The 23576-nt window shown below is 30.6% G+C and overlaps 2 protein-coding genes across 5 annotated transcripts; both read right to left on the reverse strand.

Annotated features, from left to right (window-relative positions):
- Nucleotides 1-7272: 7272 nt before the first annotated feature.
- On the reverse strand, nucleotides 7273-10278 carry LOC105123929 (E2F-associated phosphoprotein). Its single transcript, XM_011023717.1, has 3 exons — nucleotides 9988-10278; nucleotides 9706-9871; nucleotides 7273-7823 (listed from the first exon to the last, which is right to left on the reverse strand). The coding sequence occupies exons 1-3, from the start codon at nucleotides 10046-10048 to the stop codon at nucleotides 7571-7573; spliced, it is 480 nt and encodes a 159-aa protein (XP_011022019.1). The 5' UTR covers nucleotides 10049-10278; the 3' UTR covers nucleotides 7273-7570.
- A 5053-nt stretch (nucleotides 10279-15331) lies between these two features.
- On the reverse strand, nucleotides 15332-21333 carry LOC105123930 (E3 ubiquitin-protein ligase RING1-like). 4 transcript variants are annotated; one of them, XR_841973.1, is made up of 3 exons: nucleotides 20348-21333; nucleotides 20185-20248; nucleotides 15332-15560 (listed from the first exon to the last, which is right to left on the reverse strand). XR_841973.1 is itself a non-coding variant. In XM_011023718.1 (2 exons), exon 1 carries the CDS (start codon nucleotides 21249-21251, stop codon nucleotides 20376-20378), a length of 876 nt encoding a protein of 291 aa, XP_011022020.1. In that variant the 5' UTR covers nucleotides 21252-21333; the 3' UTR covers nucleotides 15332-15560; nucleotides 20348-20375. The 4 variants fall into 4 exon arrangements, 2 of the variants coding, with proteins under 2 accessions (XP_011022020.1, XP_011022021.1); XR_841972.1 differs by having other exon boundaries at nucleotides 20185-20257; XM_011023718.1 differs by lacking the exon at nucleotides 20185-20248.
- Between the last annotated feature and the right edge of the window lie 2243 nt (nucleotides 21334-23576).

The following is a 23576-nucleotide window of genomic DNA, read 5'->3' on the forward strand; positions in this document are numbered from 1 at the left end:
GCTCAGACAGGCACACAGGAGCGAGAAGTTGATCAAGTCTTCAGAATCATTTGACTAAAAAACTGGTAAGGCTAAAAGAGTAGCTAGCTACTCGAAACAGAAAGAAAGAAGAAGAAGCTAGCCCTGTGCTTGAGACATGTCAAGCCCATACATGCCCGGACGGACGTTGACCGACTAAAACCAATGACGCAGCCACCTCCGCTGCATGGTTAGCTGCAGGCCGTGCTTTCCTTATCTCGTAGCATGCTGGAGCTGGGATGGGAAAATGCAACCCCCGCTAGCTGCCACCAACAGGGAGGAAGAATGATCTGTATCAGCTCGCCACAGCACAATATCGGAAAAGGAAATCTCTAAACCCCAGCAATTTTTTAAACGTGCACAATGGGGGGTGGCTGTCGTCGTATATTATTTGGTTGTGACAAACAAATCATTATGGGATGTACAAAATAATCAAAAAATCTCATGGTCCTGACTCATGGGTCATGGTCTCAAGGACCTAAACCCTAAGATTAAGCCAAAGATGCTCCTTTTTAGTGGGGGTCTACCATAGGTCATACAAATAACAATGGCACATTGCAAGAAAGTGCAACATTGTCTGCAAATTAATTAGCTAATTAAGCTATATCTTCGAGTCGAAATCAATGACCCCATTGCCGCATGAGCACACCATTCTTGCAGCAGAAATCCCTTGCATTACCCTGTCTTTGTTTCGTGGACCAATTACATGGACCACCTAGCTAGCTATATCTAAGGCTGTCAAGATTAAGTCAAGATTTTACTCATTAAGTAATCTATTACCACATCTCAGTGCTTATCGCCAGTAAATTAACGTAATCGTTTTCATTAATAATTAGTGTTAGTGATTCATCAATAACCTTTTTTCTTCTTTTATATTTATATAAAATAACATTATTTTTCTATTGATATTTTTTTGACCTTGGAATGGTGGTCATTGATTATTGGGCCCACATGGGCCCATTGCATTGCGGTTTCTGTTACAAAATAATAATAAAAATTTAGGGTTTGAATAGGGTAATTTTATAGGCACACGGCGGTGCCTATATATTCCGTATCCTCAGTGCAGGTCATATGGCTCCCTTTGATTATCTTAAATTTTAAGTTGATATACTGGTACTATCATTTTCATTGTTTTAATTAAATGAAGGATTACAATACAAGGTAGTAGTATATATTAGACCTACATTATTTACAAATCTCGAACTTCAAAGAATGTGTAATACTTAACAATAAATCATTTTTGTTGCCTTGTTCATTGAGTTAATTATACAATTATTAAGAAAAGAAGAAGAAGAAAAGTGTCGGTTGTTCTTAGTGAAATTAAGGCAAGCTTAGCAAGAACTCTCGATCTTCACGAGTATTCAACACTCAATATAATCCCATTTAAACTAATACACATGAACAAATTGCTGCATAGAATTAAAATCTTAGAATCACACATCTGTACTCACCAATATTTATTTACACATGCAAGCTCATATGATCGGCATTGGAGCTAGCTTAATTTGTTCGGAAAGCTTACTAAAATGATCCTATCTAATCACATGCAAGCTCTCTTCAACTATATATATATATATATATATATATGTTTTTCCCCCTCAGAGTCGAGGGGCCATGCACACTAATTCTTTACACAAAAATGATGGAACATTCTTTCGAGAGCTCATTATAATAATCGATCATCATCTTATTATTATATATATATATACGGAAGCATGCAATTGTATTAAGATTATATATATAGTAAACAACAAGGACCCCCAAACCCCCAAACTAAGGGGTCATGGCCATTCCCGATGGTCCAGTCTGATGTTTTGCATTAGTTTGGTGTTTTTTCTCTATAATTTAATGTATTTTTTATGCACTTTCCATTGCTTGCTAAGCAAGAATCAGCAAAGTAAATGACAAGCACCGTTCAAACCATCATAGAAGCTGCAATAGATTAATTATAATAAAAAAGAAGAAGAAGGAATCCAGACGCCAACTGCCTTGAACCCTGTGATTTTGTTGTTGGAAATGTTAACTATTCCTTTTCAACTATTTATGATATCGAATCATAAAGGCATCTATATATATATATATATATATATATATACCTTGAATTAATTAATTTATCTCCACAATCTAACCTATAGGAAACGATTGTATCAACTTCAAATCCAAATTCAATTGGATATTTTAGCATTTAGATACTGAAGTATAAAGGAACACAATAAATTGCATGATCATATCAAACTCAAGGACCAATTTGAAATTGAGTTCAAGGTTTAGAACATAATTAGAATGCATTAGAATACATGAACAGTAAAGCATGTGTTCTCTTTTTTCCTTTCTCTCTCTCTTTTATTTTTTTTCTCCTTTCAATTTTATCTTCTTGTTTTTTTTAATCTTACTTTTATTTTTTCTTATCAATCATCCAGGTTATTTTTAAATTGAACAAATCAACTGAATTATATTAGGCCAACTCCCATATGATTTGATTTTAAACCTACACTAGTAAGAGATTTGGATCATAAGTTTTTTTTTTTAACTCATTTTATTATCTCAATTTTATCCTTAATTTTTTTTTACCAGTCACTCAGGTTGCTTTTTAACCGATCAAGTTGACAATGTCACCTGGAGAAAATTCCTAATTTTAAATATGGTTTAGGTAAGGAGTTGGATTGAGAGATTTTTTCCATTTAATATCACCTTTTTTTCCTTGTAGTTTTTTTTTTAGTTGGTCAAGTTTGCCTTTGAATCGATCAAGTCATCTGGGTCATATTGAGGCAACTCTTATATGATTTAACTTTAAATTTAGTCTAGATAAGGAGTTGAGCCTATAGGTTTCAAAGTTGACATGCTAAGTCAGTTTTAATGACAATGTCAAATAATTTTTATAGCCTTTATATTTTGTGTTATGTTTAAATCTTTTTAGATCAAATCCTCAGCGTAGCACGAATATGTAAACTAGTTTACTTTAATTCAAAGAATCAAATATAAAATGTACTAGATAGGTGACCTGCGCTATGTTACATGTGAATTCAATTTGTTTCTAACATAAAAAAGCTCTTAAAATGATGCAAGCATTCCTTAAAAAGCAAAAATAAAATAAAATTGAGATTGGGTCATTGACTCGAGGGTTTAACAAGATCGATAAACTTAATAACATGAATAAAAAAACATAATGAAAACAAATAAATAGAGAAAAATCAACAACTAAAAAAAGGTGAAAACAATTTCACCTGAGCTTATATAGGTTAGCACATAAAATATGCGACCTGGTCATGACATCGAGGTACCCCTATAAAAAAACAAATTGAATAAAATTATAAAACTCTATTATTAAATAAACTAATGTTGAAGGTGAAACTAAAAAAAAATAATGATAATGAATATAAAATTGAGATAACCTTATATAAAAAAAGCAAAAGAAAAGGCACAAATATCAATTCTAAGTCAATCAAATGCTGAAGGATGAATTTAAAATAAAAAATTATTTTTTTAAAATCAAATATTGAAGGTTCTTATCTAATAACAAAGATAAAATTAAACATGAACACAATAACCCTATAGAAAATAAAATGAAAAACATTTGAAGCTCAATATCTAGTAAATAAGATATTAAAAGATAAAATTGAAGAAAAAAATATAATTCAAAATAGGTTGAAAAAACCCAACTTAAACCTACCCATTTCAACATGCAAAATCTGAGACTTGATTGTGATACTGGTTAACCCCATCAAGAATAAATTAAATAAAATTACAAAGTTTAATTTTCAAATAATCTAATATTAAAAGACAAGATAACCTAGATCATTTTAAAAAACAATGCAAAAATCTAATAGAATACAAATTAAAAAATAAAAAATTTCAATATCTAATTAAATAAATATTGAATGATGAAATTGAAAAAAATAAGCTTAAAAAAACAAAGAAAATCGATATGAATTTTCTAAACCTAGATTAATCTTCAAAATTTACAACCAGTGAAATCTTAGATATGGATTTAATTAAAAAATTTAATTTTCAACTAATTTAATATAAAAAGATAAAATTAGAAAAAAATATCAATTTAAAAAAATTTTCAAAGTGAAAAATACTAAAAGAATGAAAATCAAATCTAGTAGGAATTTTTTTTAAAAAAGAATGAAATATTAAAAAAATTAATTTTAAATCATCTCAAATAAAAAAATAAAAAATAAAAAAATTAAAATCAAATTTGACAAATAAAAAAATCATTCAAGTAAGTTTAACATTTTTTGTTTTAAAGAGTAATTAAATTATTTTATTAGGTCAAAACAATATAAAAAACAAATTTATTCAAATTAATTAGATAATTACCGATAAATCATATAAAAAAAATCATATTACCTTAATAACAAATCAATCAGCTGATTTTGTTTGAGAAAATCAAAATAATCATTATATTATCTGAATCTACAGAGTAATGAGTCTAGAAGCTCAACGGTGTGTTGGCACATTTTATTTTTTTAATTGTGATTTAAATCAATAACATGAAAAACGGCTAGGAATAATATCTTATAGATGATTGTGTGTGTGGGACACCGACAAGTGGATCCAATGAGGACCCCCCAAAAAAGAAAGAAAACACCACAGCAGATAATATATAAGTTGTGATGGAATTGGAGGCTTATTTAGAGCCATAGAATTGTCAACTGGCAGAGCCCACCTCACCTGTTCCTGGAGTTATTGATGAAAGGGACTCCAATGGATATCTGTCATCCTCTGCTCTCCAATGCAAATGCCAGCAGATTTGCTTCTTTTCTATTATCATATAACAACGCGACACATCACCTGAGCCACGCCAATCTGCCTCCCTCCCTCCCTCCCTATTTTCACCGTCTCCTTAATCTATAACTGGTTGGTAACTCATGCCCCAACAATCTGGGAGTGGTAACCCATGCTTCTTCAGCAAGTGTGGATTCCTGACGATACTGCAGAGCCCCCACTGATCTTCTATGTTCTTGAGGGTCCTGAAGCATGGACCCATGCCCCCAGGACTAAGATGGATGAGATAACTTTGGTTTTGCTATTGGACCACAAGCTTACTTTTTGGTGGGAAATACAGGGCAATGAACACAGTAAATGTAAAAAAGAAATGGTGGAGTAATATCGTTTGAAAAATATTGTGTGAAATAGCATGCTATACTTTGAGCGTTTTTGAAGCGCGGTATGTGAAAACGGAGTCTTTGATAACTAAATATCCAATGGTTAGTGTGGCAACACGGTTACTACAGAAAAAAAAACAACGTCTAGATAAACTGGTTAATATAACTAGATCCAATCAGCTGCCTGATTGAGTCAGATAATTAGATTTTTACCTTGTCTCGTGGTTTAAAAATGCGACGAATGTTAAATGTCACTATTTTGAAGGCTTTAAGAAGAAAGTTTGTTATTTTACCAAATCCTTTTCAAAGAGTATTATTCAACCAATTTCTGACATTTACATAGCTAGTATGACAAAAAAAAGCCCAAATTGGTGCGAGTCAAGGCATTTCTATAATGTAAGAGTATCATACCATTAGGAGTCTTGTGAACCTGTACTAAAAAAATAATATATATGCAAACCACCAAGATCCTGATTGCAATTTCTTTCCAAACAACTTTGGTAGTTGTTCGGACAACAACTCTATTATTGCCGATCACAATAATGTAATCTACATAAATAAGAATAAAACTCTCACAGCTTGCTGATGAACAATTAAGTGTCAGTTTTGGATCCCAGAAAGCCAAATGTGCAAAGAAAATTGGAGTCTCTAAAACCAAGCTCGTGAAAGCTTGTTTAAGTCCATAAATCTTATATATAAGATTCATGGAGTTCACAGACAAAATATGTAGTAATATTATTTGTAGCAGCCGTATAGGAATGCCAAGTTGAAGGACAGATTGACATGTTTTCATTTGGCTGACTTCGAAAATCAGAATAGTGAGCAGCTGATAGATTTGGAAGTAAAGGAGCTGAATTGTTGCAGGATCTGGTTTGCCTCTTTCTGCAAGTTGCTGCTGTGTGATTGTTCCAGTTACAGATTTGACAAGGACCCCTTTTCCTATTGAACCTGCTGTTCCTGTTAGTATTCTGTCATGGTCCTTGATAGCCACCAGAGTGTTGATTACCAGAAAATACATGGCCAAAAGAGTTGACATGAGAACAGTTACCACCATAAGAGACTTGCTGATATGGACCACCGGTAATATTGGATTTCTGCACAATATCAGCAGGACTTCTGTTCTTCGAGATGTTGATCAAAATTTCGCGAGCCAACAGCTGTAAATATAAATCATAGAATGAAACTTGCTTACCTTGCATTGGGAATGCAGCATTAATATCATGGTATTCACTGCCAAGATTCAGATGGGGAGAATGCATGACCCGAAGATGCTAATCATGAATATACTTGGCCTCCTTAAAAATTGAGCAACAGTCTAGTCTTCAGCTGTGAGCTCCTGAAGTTGTCGTTGTCTATTTCCGGAAACAAAACCAAAGGCCTTTTCTAGGGACTGCCAAGCTCCAAAAGAAGTCTTTAATCCAACCACATAAGTAAATACTTCCTCAGAAATAGAAGAAAGAATCCAAGAGAGCAAATATTGATCACTTGATCCTTCCTGAACCAGTCATCATAGGGCCGATTTGACTCAAGTGTTGAGGTGCTGGAGTTTGAAATAAGAGGAGGAGCCGCACGGCTAGTTCCATCAATGAATCCTTTCAATTTATCACAGCTCAGCAATGGCTCAAACTGAGTCTTCCAGATTTTTTTGGTTTAATTTGACAGTGAAGGACAAGCTTGGTTGAGAACAATTATCGAAGAAATATGAGAAAAAAAGATGATTGTCGGAGATAATTTCTGTATTGCTTGTGTATAATTCTGTTATAGTACACTTGTATATGGATAACATACGCATTGCCTATCCACTATTGTATTTGAATTTAAATCATACTTGGCCTAAACTACCTGTAGAAACCAAGTATACTAGAAAATAGGAGTTGTTGGTTACTGCTAGAATAACTCTTAACAAGATGTGCTCAGGGAGCTCAAAAAACCTAGTAAAGGAGAAAGCATTATTATAGAAGACAAGAAAGCAACATGATTACAGCTAAGCCAAGGCTACCAAGACAGAAGCAATAGACAATTTATGCTCAAGGAACCAAAAAAAACCTAGCAACGGCTGCAAACTTCGTTTTTGATCTAGTGCTTAAATGCAAAAGATGAATGAATGCTTACCAAAGTGTTTTCTAGCAAAGGAGAGAAGGTAAGACTCAAGTTCAAATCTTGGCACATAAATACGATAATGGCTAAAATGGTTTATTTCGATCAGCCATTGAAGGCATGCTAGGCATATGGTAGACCTTGTAGGAAAAGACCAACGTAATTGAGAACACTGGGAATTTTACATGAAAAAGGCACATGTCCAAGTCATAAAGCTTTCATGTCAAAAGTTACAAAATCCCTATGTCAGTAGAGTTAACAGACTCATATCCGTCAAGATAAAACCGAACTGCAAAATTCATGTGTGTGTGAGAGAGTACACGATAGACCCAGTGTGTCAAGAATCAAGATTCACTAGGAAGAGCATTAAAGAAATGATAAACATCATCTTCATCAATGACACCAACTTCTGTTGAGCAAACCGAACAGCATACTGCCTTGAATGTTTCACCATCAGCAAGATCGGCCTCATTCTCACCAGCTTCTCTACTCCTTTTGTTTCGCTTTGGTTTTTGACGGCTATGCTGTACTTTGTTACTGTCAACTTTACAGTTCACAACAAAGATTGCTCTGTACTGGGTCACATATCTTTCATGCCTGCAACACCACAATCAAACGTATTAAGCTAAATGCAAAAACTCAACTGAAAAAAAAAACTTCTGAGTGATGCAATCAGTGCAAAACCAAGGATAAAAAACATCCATCGGCTTCATAATTAGTATTATGGGAACCAGTTTAAAAGAGTACAAAAAAGACCACCATTCCTCTGGAAAGATTAAATATCTGTGTCCTACTATTGATACAAGTATAGCTTTGTCAAAAACAATTAAACTGAAGTGTTCTCTACTATGCAGACAAGGAAGGGGCACAGAACACTCACCCAAACTTTTAACAAGACTCAGAATATCAGAAAAAGCCAATTGACATGTGGTGGTGATTAATGCAGTATCACATGCTACTCTGTACTCGTAATCAAATGCAAGAAAGAATTCACAAAACACTTTAGAACTTGGCAATCATCTTACTTGAGCAAAATTCCTGTCCTTACATCCCAAATCCCAATCCTCTTCCAAATACTTAACATTAAGTGCTGGACCAGCTTTATGTCCCAATCATACATTCATGAACCACAAACATGGTATAGACATAATATGCATCAAATTGAATCAGAATGAACACAGAACCAAATACTAGATGCATGCTTATTTTATTTTATTTTCATTTTAAGAAGCAAATATGTTAGTGCTCAAATACTACTTGTCAATGACATGGTTCATCCACATAGTTTACAGGATACATGCTCTTACTGCTATTCTCAACAGTCGAGAAAAACAGGTTTCTAATATGTTTAAGTACTTTCGCTTGCCAGCATGTTCTAGCACAAGTTTAGATCAGACTCCAAGATGGAAATTCAGAATTCAACCAGTAATTCTATCTATCTTTATTCTATGACAGATGATATTATTTCATGGGAAAACTCAGTCCAGATGGGTTTACCTCCTATGGTGCTTGGAACTTTGTCAGGTAAAAGAAAAGCAAAATGGTGTACTGGTTCAAGTTACTATGGAGACCCCTTCATATATCCAAGTTATTTCATATTCTCTTTACTTGGAAGGCTATGCTGAACATGCAAAAGTTTGTAGGAAATCGAAGCTGACGTAACAGTATTGTCTTTTGTAGTTTATTCTTGATTGCTGTTCAACTTTTTTTGTAGCATATATTCTTGGTTTGTAAGAGGCTTATTTCTGTTTTAATTGATCATCGATAAATTCATATATATAAAAAAAGAAAGATAAAAGTTACATAGTGATGTTCCTACTTTAGGCTGAACTTGCTTCTATAACTTCCACAAAAGTCCACTCTAACGCCACTTGTCTATTTCAAAAGAAAACAAACCCCTTGTTCCTTGCAATATAAAGGAACCCCATTTCAATGCAGAGAAGTTAGGCGCATCTTCATATTCAGAATCTTTTAAGATTAGAAAGATACGACACCTATAAGCTACCATATCCATGGAGTAAATTCTTAGCTGCCTTATAAAAACCAAAGGCATTGAAAGGGCACAGAAACAGCACTGAAGCAGATGTTTCAAACATCCAGACTTGCAGCAGGGTGTTATGAAACATCTGCTTTAACACTATTTGCACTTCTCAATGCCTTTGAAGGCACCCCAAAATATTGTCTCCAATGGCCGACCACTTCATCTCATGTATAGGATTCACATAGCCAACTTCAACCAAGCACCACATTCCAAGCGTCATCTATCCTGAATGGTACAATCCACCCACAAAAAAACATAGATAATTACATTGGGTATAATTAATTCATATCAACTGAAGCACATGCAAGCTAGTGAACAAGTCTTAGTCCTCATTTAGTGACAACATCAATCAAAACATCTCTCTTTACCCTCTAAATCAAGTAAACCATTCAATAAACAAAATCCCAATTCAAGTAAAGACTTAAAATACATGCATACCTTTGACAATCAAGGCAAAGAGTGGTAAAACAAGCAGGACAACTAAGAACAGCATCAGAATTACTTCCTTTCCTTTTCTTTTGAACCCATAATTCATCTTTATCATCAAGTTCTGGATCATAAAATTCTGGCTTTACAGAATAATCTATTTCATCATCATCAGAAACTGAAAGACACAAACACATACACCAAAAACAAAGCTTTTCAACATTAGAAAGACTAAGCCTTCAATTTCACATAATTTAGAAAGAAGAGAGAGAGAGAGAGAGAGAGATGCTATACTTGTCTGCTGTGAATTTGACGGGGAACCCATGTTGGTGTCTCCTTTGCCATCTACTTCCATGGTGTTAAAACTTCAAACTAAGTTGTGTTCAGCTCGGGCCGAGTCGGCGAAGCGCTTTGAGTTGAGTCGGTGCACGCGTGTTCGAAAGAAGTAGGATCCTAAACTCAAGCTGTGAAATGTGAAGCTGACACTATTTATGTCGAAAGCTAAAAAGGAAAAGAGCTAACGGAGAAAATTTTAACAAGCACTAGCAGACAGTTATTGAACTAATCATTCAATACTAGTAGTCTTTGAATTGTTTCTAGGGTTTTAAGTACATCTTTGGCTAAATAAATCTAAGTTTCAATTAATTGTTGTTAATTTTTTTCGAAGATTTATTTATTGAAAATATTAATTATATTTGCTTTAACAAAAAAAACGCCTTTTTTTTCCGATGAATAAACAATTATTCCAATCAACATTCAATAAAAACTTTGAAGGTTGATACACCAACAAAAGGATGGCATTAAGTTTTTGATTCTGTTTAGTGACTACAAATTCCCATGCTTTGCTGCTGCAGGAATGGATATTGAACCCGGATTAGGAGTTGACTCGAATAAAATATCAGGTCACGAATTATCTATATTAACCAACATTAATTTGAGAAAAAAAAAATACTATAAATCACTATAGTATCCCCTCATATCTAAGTTAAAAAAATATAAATAATGCAAATCTCTTTTATTAATCCACTTTGCTGAAAAGTATAACAAAAAAAAAAGAAAAAGATAAAAAAAATAACATGCTAACAAAAGCAATTAATTGACAAACACTTTTGAACAATGTGACAAAAGCAACTAAGCAAGCTACAAGTCTAAAAAAAAAAAGCAATTAACTAGTTACAATTTCAAATTTTAAATTTTGATAGATACTATTTCATTACAAAAAAACATTTTCATTACTAAAAAAATTCAAGATTTCATACCATTATAGTTCAAATTTGATGCAAAAGCACATTGAAAACCAATACAACACATATAGATCCAACCTTATCAACACCTTCACTTTAGTACAATGAACATATTATGCTCTTTCATGTTTAAATGAGGAAAACTTGAATCTTTATAATTTTATGATTGCACTAACATTAAAATATAATTAAGATAAATATTACATATTATATAACACTTTATTTAAAACAAGTCAATAAATAAAGCATCAATCATTCATTACCATTATTGAAAGTATCTTTAATAATCATTGATAGATCATGGTAAATGATATCTACTTCTTCAATTGCTAAGGTTAATAAATTATTTTTTACAACCTAATTTTCAGTATTATAAACTACCATAAAGTTGATTAGGTCATAATTTCATCATTTTAAATAATTTCTATATAGTCAAAATAAAAACAAACATAATATAACAATGACGCAACTTAATAAGATAAGATAAAATAATATTTAATTTCAAATCATAATGAATGTAAATAAAGTCATTAAATCGCCGATACTCCAATCTATTTTGTTTTTTAGAATGGATATGTTAAAAAAAATACTTTAATTTCTCTTATAACCTGAAGTGCTACAAATTTGACTTAAAAACTATATAGCCAACTTTTGAAGACTTGGGGTATAAGTTTTATATGTCATCTACCAATCTACTATTCATTTACATGTAAAAAAATAATAATAAAAGACTATTTCAAAGATAATATTTTAAATTATTTTGAATATGAAAATAATAATATACTTAAGGCAAATGATGTGATCATTTCTTATAGATACTCTATCAAAATCATGTTATGTGTTCTTGAACAACTTCATATCACAAGTATATCTTACAAAATTAGATTTTCATATGTAAATTTCTCAATGACATCTAAAAGTACAAATATAGTATTTATATGTTTATCCATTACATTGATATCATATTAAAACTGAGCATTTGATCAAAATCCAACCGCATAAAAATATCTATTTAGCTGTGCATCTCATCGCTTGTTGATAATATCAATGAAAAGTTGCACTCTAGTCTTTTTTATTTAAGATCTCCTTATCATTTTATCTTTTACACAATGAATACCTTCATACAAATATCACATTGAAATCTATTATCACTATCAGTTATTTGTAGAACTCGAACTAAAAGTTTAGTCATTTGCTATTATATTTAACAAATGTTATATTTATTTGATATTTTTCAAATAAAAATAACATTAACAACATAATTTAAAAAAAAATTAATAACCAATAATAAAATATTTAATGTATACAAAAACTTCATAAACCATGCTTATATAAAACACAATTAGATTTGTGACTATGCCCCTAAAATATGCCAATAAACTTAATGATTGTTAAAGTCTTAATTTTAAATATAGTTTATTCAAATACCTCATTCTCTAATAGTATACTCCCATTTAACCTTTATAATAAATAATACATGGATTAACATAAAAAACAAAACTTTTAAAACTTTTCATTTGAGCTTTCACAAAAAAAAAACTTTATATAATCTAGAATATCATATTTTTATATAACTTTTACAAGGATCACCATGTCATTTTTATTAAATACACTTAAAAACAACTCAATTTTAGAATGTTATCTGAGAACGATAATAACAAAAATAAAAAGTATGAAATTATTCCAAAACAAGATATTGTTAGATGAAATTCAAGTTAAGTACATGGTTGATCTCTATGATCTGGGTTTTTAATTTCAATGACACTTCTAGTTTTGATTTGATTATAACAGTAGTTGTATTTATAATTCTATCTTCACCTAAATCTATTTTGATATTATTTGGTATTTTGAATGATATTGATCGGACTTTACAAGACTAGAATGGAGTGGATAAATAACTATCTTGTTTTATTTTTGGTATATTTTGGATTGGACTGAACAATTTATCGTATTTTGTATTTGATAAATACTTGACAAAACATAGCTGACTCAGGACCTGGATCGGTTCAAGTTTAAGAGAAAAAAAATAAAGGAATGATTGATTTAACATGATTTGGTAAAAAACCAAGGTAGACCTAAGATAAAAAAAAAACAAGTAAAAAATTCATTGATTTTTTTTTTTGGTAAAAAAAAGGTTGCTTTAATTTTGTTTTTTTAATTTGGGTCATGGTTTGACCTTCTTGATTTATAACTCAGGCCTTGCCCTGATCAATCCTTGAATCGTATTTTAAAACTATAATAATAATTACTTTTATATTTATGTTGATTTGGGTCAGTTAACTTGATCTATAACTCGAGTTAACCTTTAAATTAAATTTTAAGATTATGATAATAATTATTTTTATCTATATATTGACCTGGATTAACTCTAGTTAATCTTTGTGTAAAGAATTAAACAAGCTTATCCTACCTCTTTTAATGAAATAACTTTTTTTTACTAGAATAACTTCTGAAATGATAAAAATTAATTTTTATACCAAAGACACACCAAACCGATTCAATTTTTTTTTTTAATCTTGTACATTGAACATAGAAATGGATAGTTAGATTGAGTACTTGTAGACAACCCAGATTTATTATAAATATTTTTCTGGAAGAAAAATCAATTTCATGGAATAAAAAAAAAAATTAAATTATGAAAAATAAATAAATTGTATAATTGGTTTGTAGATCATGGTATTGGGTTGAGACTTTTAACCCAACTCGCTTTGTTTGTCAGGAACGACCACGCAAAGTCTTCCGTATCCGAACGGTAATATTAAAAGAGAAACCAAGGTTTACTTTTATTCTTCTTTTGTTTTTGACTAATTATTACTAGAGAAAATTACATTAATCTCTTATACTTTCTATAGTTTACTTATTTTTTCATCTTAATTATTTGAAAAAAAATACATTTTACATATTTAATTTATTAAAAAATTAAATTAAATTAAATTAAATAATTAAATAATCTCACATGTAATATGTCATAAATATAAAATAAATTATAATATTCTACATGAGAACTTTTTAATTATTTAAAAAATATAATAACAATTCTATAAGTAATTTGATATTTTATTGATTATTTTTTAATAAATTTATAAGAATTTAAAGTGTTATAAATACATAAATTTTATAATATAAAATATAATTTTTTAAATAATAAAAAATAAAATATCAAATTATATAAAATTCAATGTAATTTTCCCTTATTACTATCAATCCACCTTTGCCATTTTATTAAGAGTAATATTATTCCAAAAATATTTTGTGTATTTTTTTATTTTTTTAATAACAACTGTATTAAGAATTTAAAGTGTTATAAATACATAAATTTTACAATATAAAATATCATTTTTCAAATAATAAGAATAAAATAAAATAAATATCAAACTATATAAAATTCAATGTAATTTTCCCTTATTACTATCAATCCACCTTTGCCATTTTATTAGAGTAATATTATTCCAAAAATATTGCCTATTTAATGGACCGCCCATGTCTTTTTCATATATGAATATGATTATGATTTCAAATTAAAATAATTGTGAAATAAAGGATAGAAATATTATGATACCCCTAGAGGAAACATGGACGGAAACACTAAATACTTCATCCAAAATAATTAATTAGAGCAGCTATCAAATGCATTTGTTATAGAATACCTACAAATAAAAAAATAAAAAATAATTTTTATTTGAAATTATATTAAAATAATATATTTTATTTTTTTAAAAATTATTTTTAATATTAATATATTATAATAATCTAAAAACACAAAAAAAAAAAAATTAAAGCAAAAAAAATAATAAAAAAAATATATATATTTTTTAAACTCTTCAAAAACACAAATACAAAAAAGCTCTTCTCCGATTCTCCAGTATGCTTTCTGTGCATGCAATAAAAATTTATTTGAAAGTATTATTACACTTCCTTTTCAAATAGCATTTTGTGCATGTTAATAATATATTTTTATTTTTTTAAAAATTATTTTTAATATTAGTACATCAAAATGATTTAAAAACACTAAAAATATATTAATTTAAAATTAATAAAACAATAAAATAAATTTAATTTTTTTTAAAAACACTTTTAAAACACCCCTAAATCCTTCATCAGCACGAGGCTGCTTTCTAAATTTAAAATATTCAAGACCTAAATCACAATCTGTGATTTCAATGATCAACCCCTTTTACCACCTTACTCCACTAACCAGTCTCTCCTTACTCATCCACCATCACCTTCCCCACTCAATCCTAGTGTTATTTTCTGTCTAGGCATCAATGGTCCTTCTTGTTGAATAAAGTCACCACTACAATATGCAATGAGAAGGAAGAGATAACCTGCCAGTTGCCAGAGCCTGGTTGGCTCATCCCTAGTATATTAAATTCCATTCAATGGACAAGGAAAAGAATAATAACAAGGGAAAAAAGGGCATTTCCAGGTGGAGAACCTATAAAAGTTAATATACAGCATAGAAAAACAATTATGAATATACCATGTTTAGTAACTTGCAAAATGTAGATATAAGAAAATCTTAAATACATTCATTCATGTCTCCACACAGGAACTTGCTTTCCAGTTTCCAGCTTCCATACTCACCTGAAGTGAATCCTTTTCGGAGCGAAATTCTTTCCACACCTACAAAAGCAGGTTAACAAGAGCCTGTCAAGAAGACGGAGGCAAAATATTCCAAAATGGTATTATAACCACGGGAAAAAAATCATTACTAGTAAAATATCAAAACTCGATTGGTAAAAATAAAATAAAAAATAGACTGCTTAAAAATGATTGTAGTTAACATTACCATCCAACGAATTTCACATGATGGAATTTTAAAGCAGGAAAACAACCATTACTTCATACAATGGGACTCACATGATAGAGAATAAGGCTATGTTTCAAGCAAGATATGTCACTCAAAATCCAACCATGAACCAGCATTTTGGCACGTTTGCACCTAGACACCTCAACGCAATTTTAAATGATTCCACAAAACAAGAATCGAACAACATGTACACCCCATAAACAATCCCTATCTTGGTTCCATCTCCAAAAACAAGCACCAGATGATCAGAAGTCACTTCAAAATTTTCATTAGCAAGGAGAAAGTGAAATCCATAATCTAGTAATCCGAAATCCCCAAGTTACATTCTACCAGAAATTATTTGGGAGAAGTGAAGTAACAGAGATTAGCAAAAACAAATCAAATAAAAGCTCATGCCACCACTTAAAACCAACAAGTTCTCACAAAAGTTTATTTATAGACAGGGTCTTACAAAGATACGAACTGCAAGGAGAAAGCTACTCCTGGAAATCTCAATATCAAGCTGCCAGGACTAAATTATGAGGAACAAGTACCAACCTTCAGGGGACAAAAGAACTCTCAAGTGATCACCCAGCCTAAGCAAAGTTTCCTAGATTCAACTTGTTTTGGGGTCAAATGCACAAATATGGATTTTGATTCTCAGCTACTGCCCACAGAGACTGAAAAATAAACTTACGTGGGACAATAACATTACAGATTATGCATATTATGTGCTTACTTCTGTGAGCACATAACGCAAACTGAGCACTCAAATGCACCTTCCAGAAGAAGGGTTAAACATTAGTGGAAAGTACACTTCAATATCCCCAAGATCCACAATTGTGAGACAACAAAGACAGTCGGAAAAAAAAAAAAAAACAGAAGAAAAACATTGTGACATGCACCCTCCTGTTACACATTTTCCCCTAACTTTTTTCTCAGAAGTCATCATTACGTGAGAAAATGTCTAACATCATGTTGGTTCAGTAAAAAATTTCTCCAGTAACCCAACATCCATGCAGCAGTCTCTTCACCTTGCCAAACTGCTCTAAGTTCAGAGATCGCCTTCTCATTGAATTTTCTTTCTATAACAGGTACTAGTCCAATGCAATCTACGGCATTGTATTAGTGATTATAACTCAAGAATTAAAAATGGCACATAGGATTCATGTTCTCAATTTGATGACCAAACGGTTATAAGTTCGGCTTTTACCATCCGCATTCTAACTAATTAAACTAATAAAATGAAGCACAAGGTAAGGTGGTGGTAGGCCCATACAAGTTTCAAGCCCAAATACCTTCTACTTTGGAGGATGTGTTAGAGAGTAATATAAAACCATTCTTGGAGCCTCATCAAATTGCTTAAATTTATGGGCCGGGATGGTTTTTCGACAACATATGCTATCCCTAACTGAAATCAATCAGCATTCCATAATTCACAACTAATTCACATATTACACAACATTAAACACTATTCTAATATTACAGTCCATTAATCCATCAAAAGACTTATCATTTTTTAATACAAAAATCATGCTTCCTCCAACTTATGTTTCCTAATATATCATAAAGGACCTCATTCTATAATCACAAACAAACTACCCATTGTTCTCTCTAGCCCCATACACATGTGCGTGCACACACAAAAAAAAAAAACAACAAACATGAAATCCTCTATACTTTATGAAGGAAACGACCAACTCAATTCTCCAACTTCCAAATTCTGATTTCCAAAAATATTCTTCACATAGCCCCTTGATCTCTCAATCTCAAGTTAACCAAAGCAAGAAATTGATGACAAATAAACAACTCTAAAAAACATGAACAAAAAAAAAGCAAGCAACACTTGCCAACAATTTCTCCAAGCCACAAAAAATCTTCATGCGCTGGTTTGCACAACACCAATGATGCAGTGGCTAGAATTGCAGAAGCTTTCATATAATTAAGGTTTTTTCTTTTAATAGTTTATTTAAGCTGATAGTTTGAACGACTAAATTTAATTATTTTTAATGGCAAGGATTTATTTTACTTAGGGTTTTGCTAATATTTAAAGGGTTGCTACTCCTGTAATAAGCAACTTTGATATTTTAATAATTTTATAAGTTTGTTCTCCTTTTCTGGTTGTTCATCCTAGACAACCAGCCTTTAACTATGTTAGCTATCTTTTGGTGCTTCTTTTTTTCTACACCAGTCAGCAATATAACCCAAAATCAATCCCAATTTTGGTGATGACAACCAATTGATTGAGAGATCCCAATGTTCAACCAAAACCTTGATATGTTGGAGTTGCAAAGGATGCTAGACCAGCTCAAGCAAGAAGTATTAACCATGCTTGAAATATGAGTGGAAGCCCTACAAGAGACTTTGGACATGACCACAACCCCTTACAGGATTAGTTGTAGTTGCTTTAGAAAAATAATTCATCTGCTTAAACTATGATGATCCTTTTGATTGCATGCATGATACATGTTCAAAAATAAGCTTTTACAGAGATTATATGTTGGTTGTGCAAGTTGATAGTACAAAGTTATCTATACAGCTTGTTGTCCAAGGACAAGAATTGGGAGAAAATGAATTGCAAGTACAAGTTTGTCATACTAAACATGAAATAAAACTACTATTCACTATTGATATGTATTTGAAATGAAAAAAGGTTGTGATTTTTAATTGGTCACTCTTATGATTGAAGCAAGATCAGTTCCAAGTTCCAGCTCGATGAAGAGTTTTTTCCAACCTGATGAGAATGATGCAGGAACTAGAACGGCAAAAGCTTTCTTATAATCACATTTTTCTCAATATTTTATTGATGTAAAATTTATGGTGGTAGTTTAGACAGCTAAGATTTATTTATTTTTAAGGGAAAGGATTTATTTTAATTAAGGTTTTGAGAATATTTAAAAGGATTCTACTATTATACCCTTGTTTCCCTCCAAACAACCATGGGAATCAAATAGTAAAACTTCACTTTCCACCTTACTACCTCAATTTCCATGTGCCTTGTGCACTCTATTCTTATAATAAGCATCATAGTAGGCAGCTCATACAACACACACTTCTTCTCACTAGTGCCTCTAAAGAATCCTAAAACACCTCACCTTACAAACACAAACTAACAAACCCTTCATCTCTTCGGTCCAATTCCATGAAAAGGCAGCAAAGTATGACATAAAATCAAATTACCAAAACAACAATTTGTAATTAAGCTCATTGGAATGAGCATGTACCGCAAAACAAACACCTAAATCTTCAAGAAGAAAAATTAAAAGAACTAAAGGGAGATTCTGTTCAATGGCATCGAGATAGCAAATTGGGAAACAACAAAGGTCATGAAAACAAGAAAACCCAAAAACTCATACTAAAATAAAATATCATACTTAAGAAATCAGGAAATGAGAAGCCATATTGCCTGCAAAAACTCATTTCATATCATAACATGCTACCAACATTATGTAACTATTGTAAAAGATACCATGTAACTCAATAAGTATTCTACAATCATCTAACATTCCTCAGCACTCTCTTCACCTAGCAACTGCTCTCATTTCAAAGATCAAATTCCATTGAAATTGCCTTCCACTATAATAATAAGCTAAATATGATCCTTGGCCACATATCATTGAAATAAATCAGGAACTTAGACCACCATAAAGCATTACTAGCCAAACTTAAGCAAATTGCCTAGTTAACCAACACCATATAGCTAAATCAAATTAGCCACATTCTACAAACCAAAAATGCTTATCATAACCATCTCCTACTTGATTTCATCAATCCATCAAAATGCCCCAAAACATGCCTTTTCTAACTAACTCTTCCTAAACTATCCTCAAAAAGACACCTCGCAATCATAAAGCTCAATTCCATAAAAAAAAAAAAATCAACAAAACTTACAACAAAACACCTGAACATGATAAACCATGTTAAAACCCTTCGTGCTTTTTAGAAGCAAAAAAGAAGAAGAAAACACTCATTCTTCAATTTATAAATTCTAACCTCATAACATCCCTAACTCATAACCCTTTAATTACTCAATTTAAATTCAACAAAGGAAAAATTTACAAAAGAAACAATTTACAAAACATAAACACAAACAAAACCTACAATTCATCCAATACAAGCACTCTAACTTGTGAATGGTGCTACTCCAAACAATTGCAAACAAAATAGTCCTTGAATCTCTTAATCAATATTCAAAATCAACACATCCAAAAAACAGCTCATAAAACACAAAATAAATAAACATATACAGAAAAACCTGCTCATTCTCAAGTTTATGAAATCTAATTCCTAATATAATCTTCTAAAAAATCTTCATTACTCAAATATCAATTGAATCAAAGCAAAAATATTTACAAGATACAACACACGAGATAAGCATAAAGCAGTACGCTTTTTACAACAAAATCACCTATTAAAACAGAACTACAAACAAAAATAACACCACTCACCAACACTCACCAAAAGACCATGCCAAATTCCTTGATATCCGGTCTATTCATTCTAACTCCACCAAACTACTCCTCTAACAACACTAAACCAGAAACACCTTAAGCAATCGATCCAAATTTTATAAAAGTAACAACATTTACACCAAAAACCAAAAACAAGAAAAAACACTCACCAGAAGTCTCCAATCCAAAATCCAATCTTCAAGAACTGCTTTGTCCACCTCCACCAAACGCCCAAGGAATCGAAATAGTAAACCTTCTCTCCACACTTCCACCACTACCACCACCACTCCCTTGCCCTCCAGTGGCTCTATTCTCATAATCAGGATCATCAGTAGGCAACTCATATCGACAAACAGGACATGAATTATGCATCTTTAACCAAGGCATTATACAATCCTCATGAAACACATGTTTACAAGGCATTCCCTTTACTTCTTCTCCACTCTCAAACTCATCTTTACACACAGCACATTGATTATTCATCTCTGATTTCATCATCTCCTCGGTAACTTTCATCGTGGGCAACGCCTCAATCGCCGTCTTCGACGCGGGTGGCGTCCCATACCTATTCGGATCATTTTCAGCCAACTGTTGGATCAGTTGCTCCAAACCCGACCCAATAAAATAATCACCAAAATTACCACCTGGGAATCGAAGTCCTCCCCGTTCGCCCCCATTGTTCTCAATCACGAACTGGACCCGAGCACCACCAGAATGGAGGTTTTGGAGGTGAGAACGTAGGAAATCAAATGGGTTATACGCATTCGGGTCAGATAATCCGGGTCGGTTTTGAAATTCAGGATGAGCGAAATTGCCAGAGATTTGAAAGAGGGGAGGAAAAAGAGAAGAGAAGGGGTCAAAAGGGTCGTTTAAAACCGATTCGGAGAATGGATTGGGGTTTTGGACATCGTGTTCTTCTACGAAGCTATCGTGGCAGATTGGGCAAGACGGGTCATCGGAGGGAGAGACAGTTATCCAGACTGCACGGTAGCATTGGTAGCAGAAGTATTGTTTCGGCGTGGTGGTTGTTGCGGCGGTCATGCCGGGTGGTGGCGGAGCTCCGGTGAAGGACATGAGGGATTTTTCTATAAAAGGGAAAAGCGCCCCCCGGCCTCCCTCTTTTACCTGAAGAGACAAAAGAAAGCAGTAAGAATAGTTCGAGCAAAATAAGGATTAGATATTTACTTAGCCCATTTGTTTTTGCTGGGAAAGTATTTTTTTTTTTTAATGGAAAAGTAGTTTATATGAAAAGAAATTTTTTAAAATAAAATTATTTTTAAAGTTAGATGAAAACACTTGCTATTGGTTAACTATGTTTTGAAAAATAAATGGTAACACAGTTTTTTTAAATTTTATTAAAAAAAATATAAATTAAATTTGACAAATAAAAAAGTTAAAGTAGAGTGAAGTTAAAAATAATTATTTCAGAAATTATTTTAAATAAAATAAATAGTAATTAAAATAATGAAGGATAAAACAATTGAAAGAGTATGAATTAAAACAAATTATAAATTATTTTAAATAAAATAAATAGTAATTAAAAAATAAAAAATAAAAAACAAATATAATAAAAAAATTTAGTTAACAAAAGGATAAGAGAAAAATAAATAACAATGAAAATGATGAAGATTAAAGAAAATAAAAATAAAAATAAATCAAATTCTAAGGAAAGAAATTGAAAAATTAAAATTAAAAAGGATTAAAAACAAAAAAAAATATAACAATTTAAGGATTAAATTTAATATAATAAAAAACAACAAGATATTTTTTAATTTTTTATAACTTCTACAAAGTATTTTGCATCCAAAATAAAAAGAAAAATATCTTTTAAAAATAAAGCCAAATTTTTATTTTTCTAGAAAGTGTTTTTTCTTACTAACTTTTTTAATAATAAATAAAGACATTAAAGTTTAAAAAATAATTTTTAAAAAGTTATTTTCATAAAACAAACAGGATTTTAGATGGGTGACCTGCGTTAAGTTGTGGATAATCTATTTTTTAATATAAAAAAATACTAAAGTAATGTGATTTTTTTAAAAAGAAAAAAATAAAAAGAAATAAGATTTGAATTATTGACTTGCTTGGATTTGATAAACTTGACTAATTTAAATAACATGAATAAAAAATAATACAACAATAATAAATGAAAAATTGAAAAAAATTGACAATGAAAAAGAAGAAGAGAGTTCTAGGTTATTGACTTGAATGAGTTAAATAAAATAAATAAATTTAGTTAATTTAATAATAAAATTAAAAAAAATGAAAATAGCCGAAGCAATTTTTTTTACAATAATTAGCTATAAAAAAGAGTTTCTAATATAATACCCTAGAAAATAAGAAAAAAAATACAATGGAAATTTATTATCATTTCATCATGAACATCATTTGACTAGTATAAATAACTTTCCTAGAAGATTCTAAATCTATTATAAAAGGTTGTACTTTGATATTAAAAAAGACTACATGTGCCATCATAGCAACGATCTAAGAAACAAATTAAATAAAATATTATGAAGTAAGTATCTCCTACTTGCATGTAATCATTTAATTTAATTTAATTTAAAAATAAATTTTTTTAAAAGATTAAATTTAATAAAAATGATAAATAAAAAGACTTTAGATAACTTGAGTAATTTTTAACTCTCAGCTTAAATATATATGAGACTTCTCTTAAATATGTAGTGTTTAATTTAGTTTACTACTCATTTTATTAATAATCAATTTAATTTGAAATTGCATTATAGTGTTAGAATTTTATTTTCTCAACACTCAATTCAAACTAGTTGCATTGATTGAAGTATATATAAAAATAATATATGAATTTGATGGATTTTGTTTTAACTATTTCAAGTTAATGTAAATAATATATTATGGATCGTCGTTGGCGGGTTACATATGTTGAACATATTTTGAATTTATTAGTGTTAATTATTACATTTAATCATGATGAACAATATTGTAGTTATGAATATTAACACTATACATATTGAATTATTTACTGATAACAACTTTGCAATTACAAAGTTAGCTTTTATATTGTGATTTTTCATCCAAATTTGATATAATTCATCTTTGATTTTCTTCATTTCATCTGGTATATGATCAATATCATTAATATATTTTTTTCTTTCATTATTTAATTTAATATCATTAATAGATTTATATCAATGAATAAATATATTCTCATATGATTTATCATCGTGTGTGTATCCATTTCCTCTATCTTCATAGTTAATTCTTTTTTTTTCTTTTTACATTTCATGCACTTTTTTTATTTTAATTTTAGTCCATCCAAGATGTTGGAAGTTTTTAAGCTATTAATATTTGATGAATATGAAAATATATATTCAAATATGTGTGTCGCAAATTTTAGATTGTTGTTTACTATGTGTATTATGG

This window comes from Populus euphratica, unplaced genomic scaffold (genome assembly GCF_000495115.2).
Source record: "Populus euphratica unplaced genomic scaffold, PopEup_1.0 scaffold12.1, whole genome shotgun sequence".
In the NCBI taxonomy this organism is placed as follows: Eukaryota; Viridiplantae; Streptophyta; class Magnoliopsida; order Malpighiales; family Salicaceae; genus Populus; species Populus euphratica.

Coding starts and splice junctions, on each gene's coding strand:
- LOC105123930 (XM_011023718.1), bottom strand. CDS start 21,251: ATGTCCTTCACCGGAGCTCCGCCACCACCCGGCATGACCGCCGCAACA.
- LOC105123929 (XM_011023717.1), bottom strand. CDS start 10,048: ATGGAAGTAGATGGCAAAGGAGACACCAACATGGGTTCCCCGTCAAAT. Junction 9,872..9,987: donor GTCAAATTCACAGCAGACAA/GTATAGCATCTC, acceptor TGTGTCTTTCAG/TTTCTGATGATGATGAAATA. Junction 7,824..9,705: donor CTTTGCCTTGATTGTCAAAG/GTATGCATGTAT, acceptor GTGGTGTTGCAG/GCATGAAAGATATGTGACCC.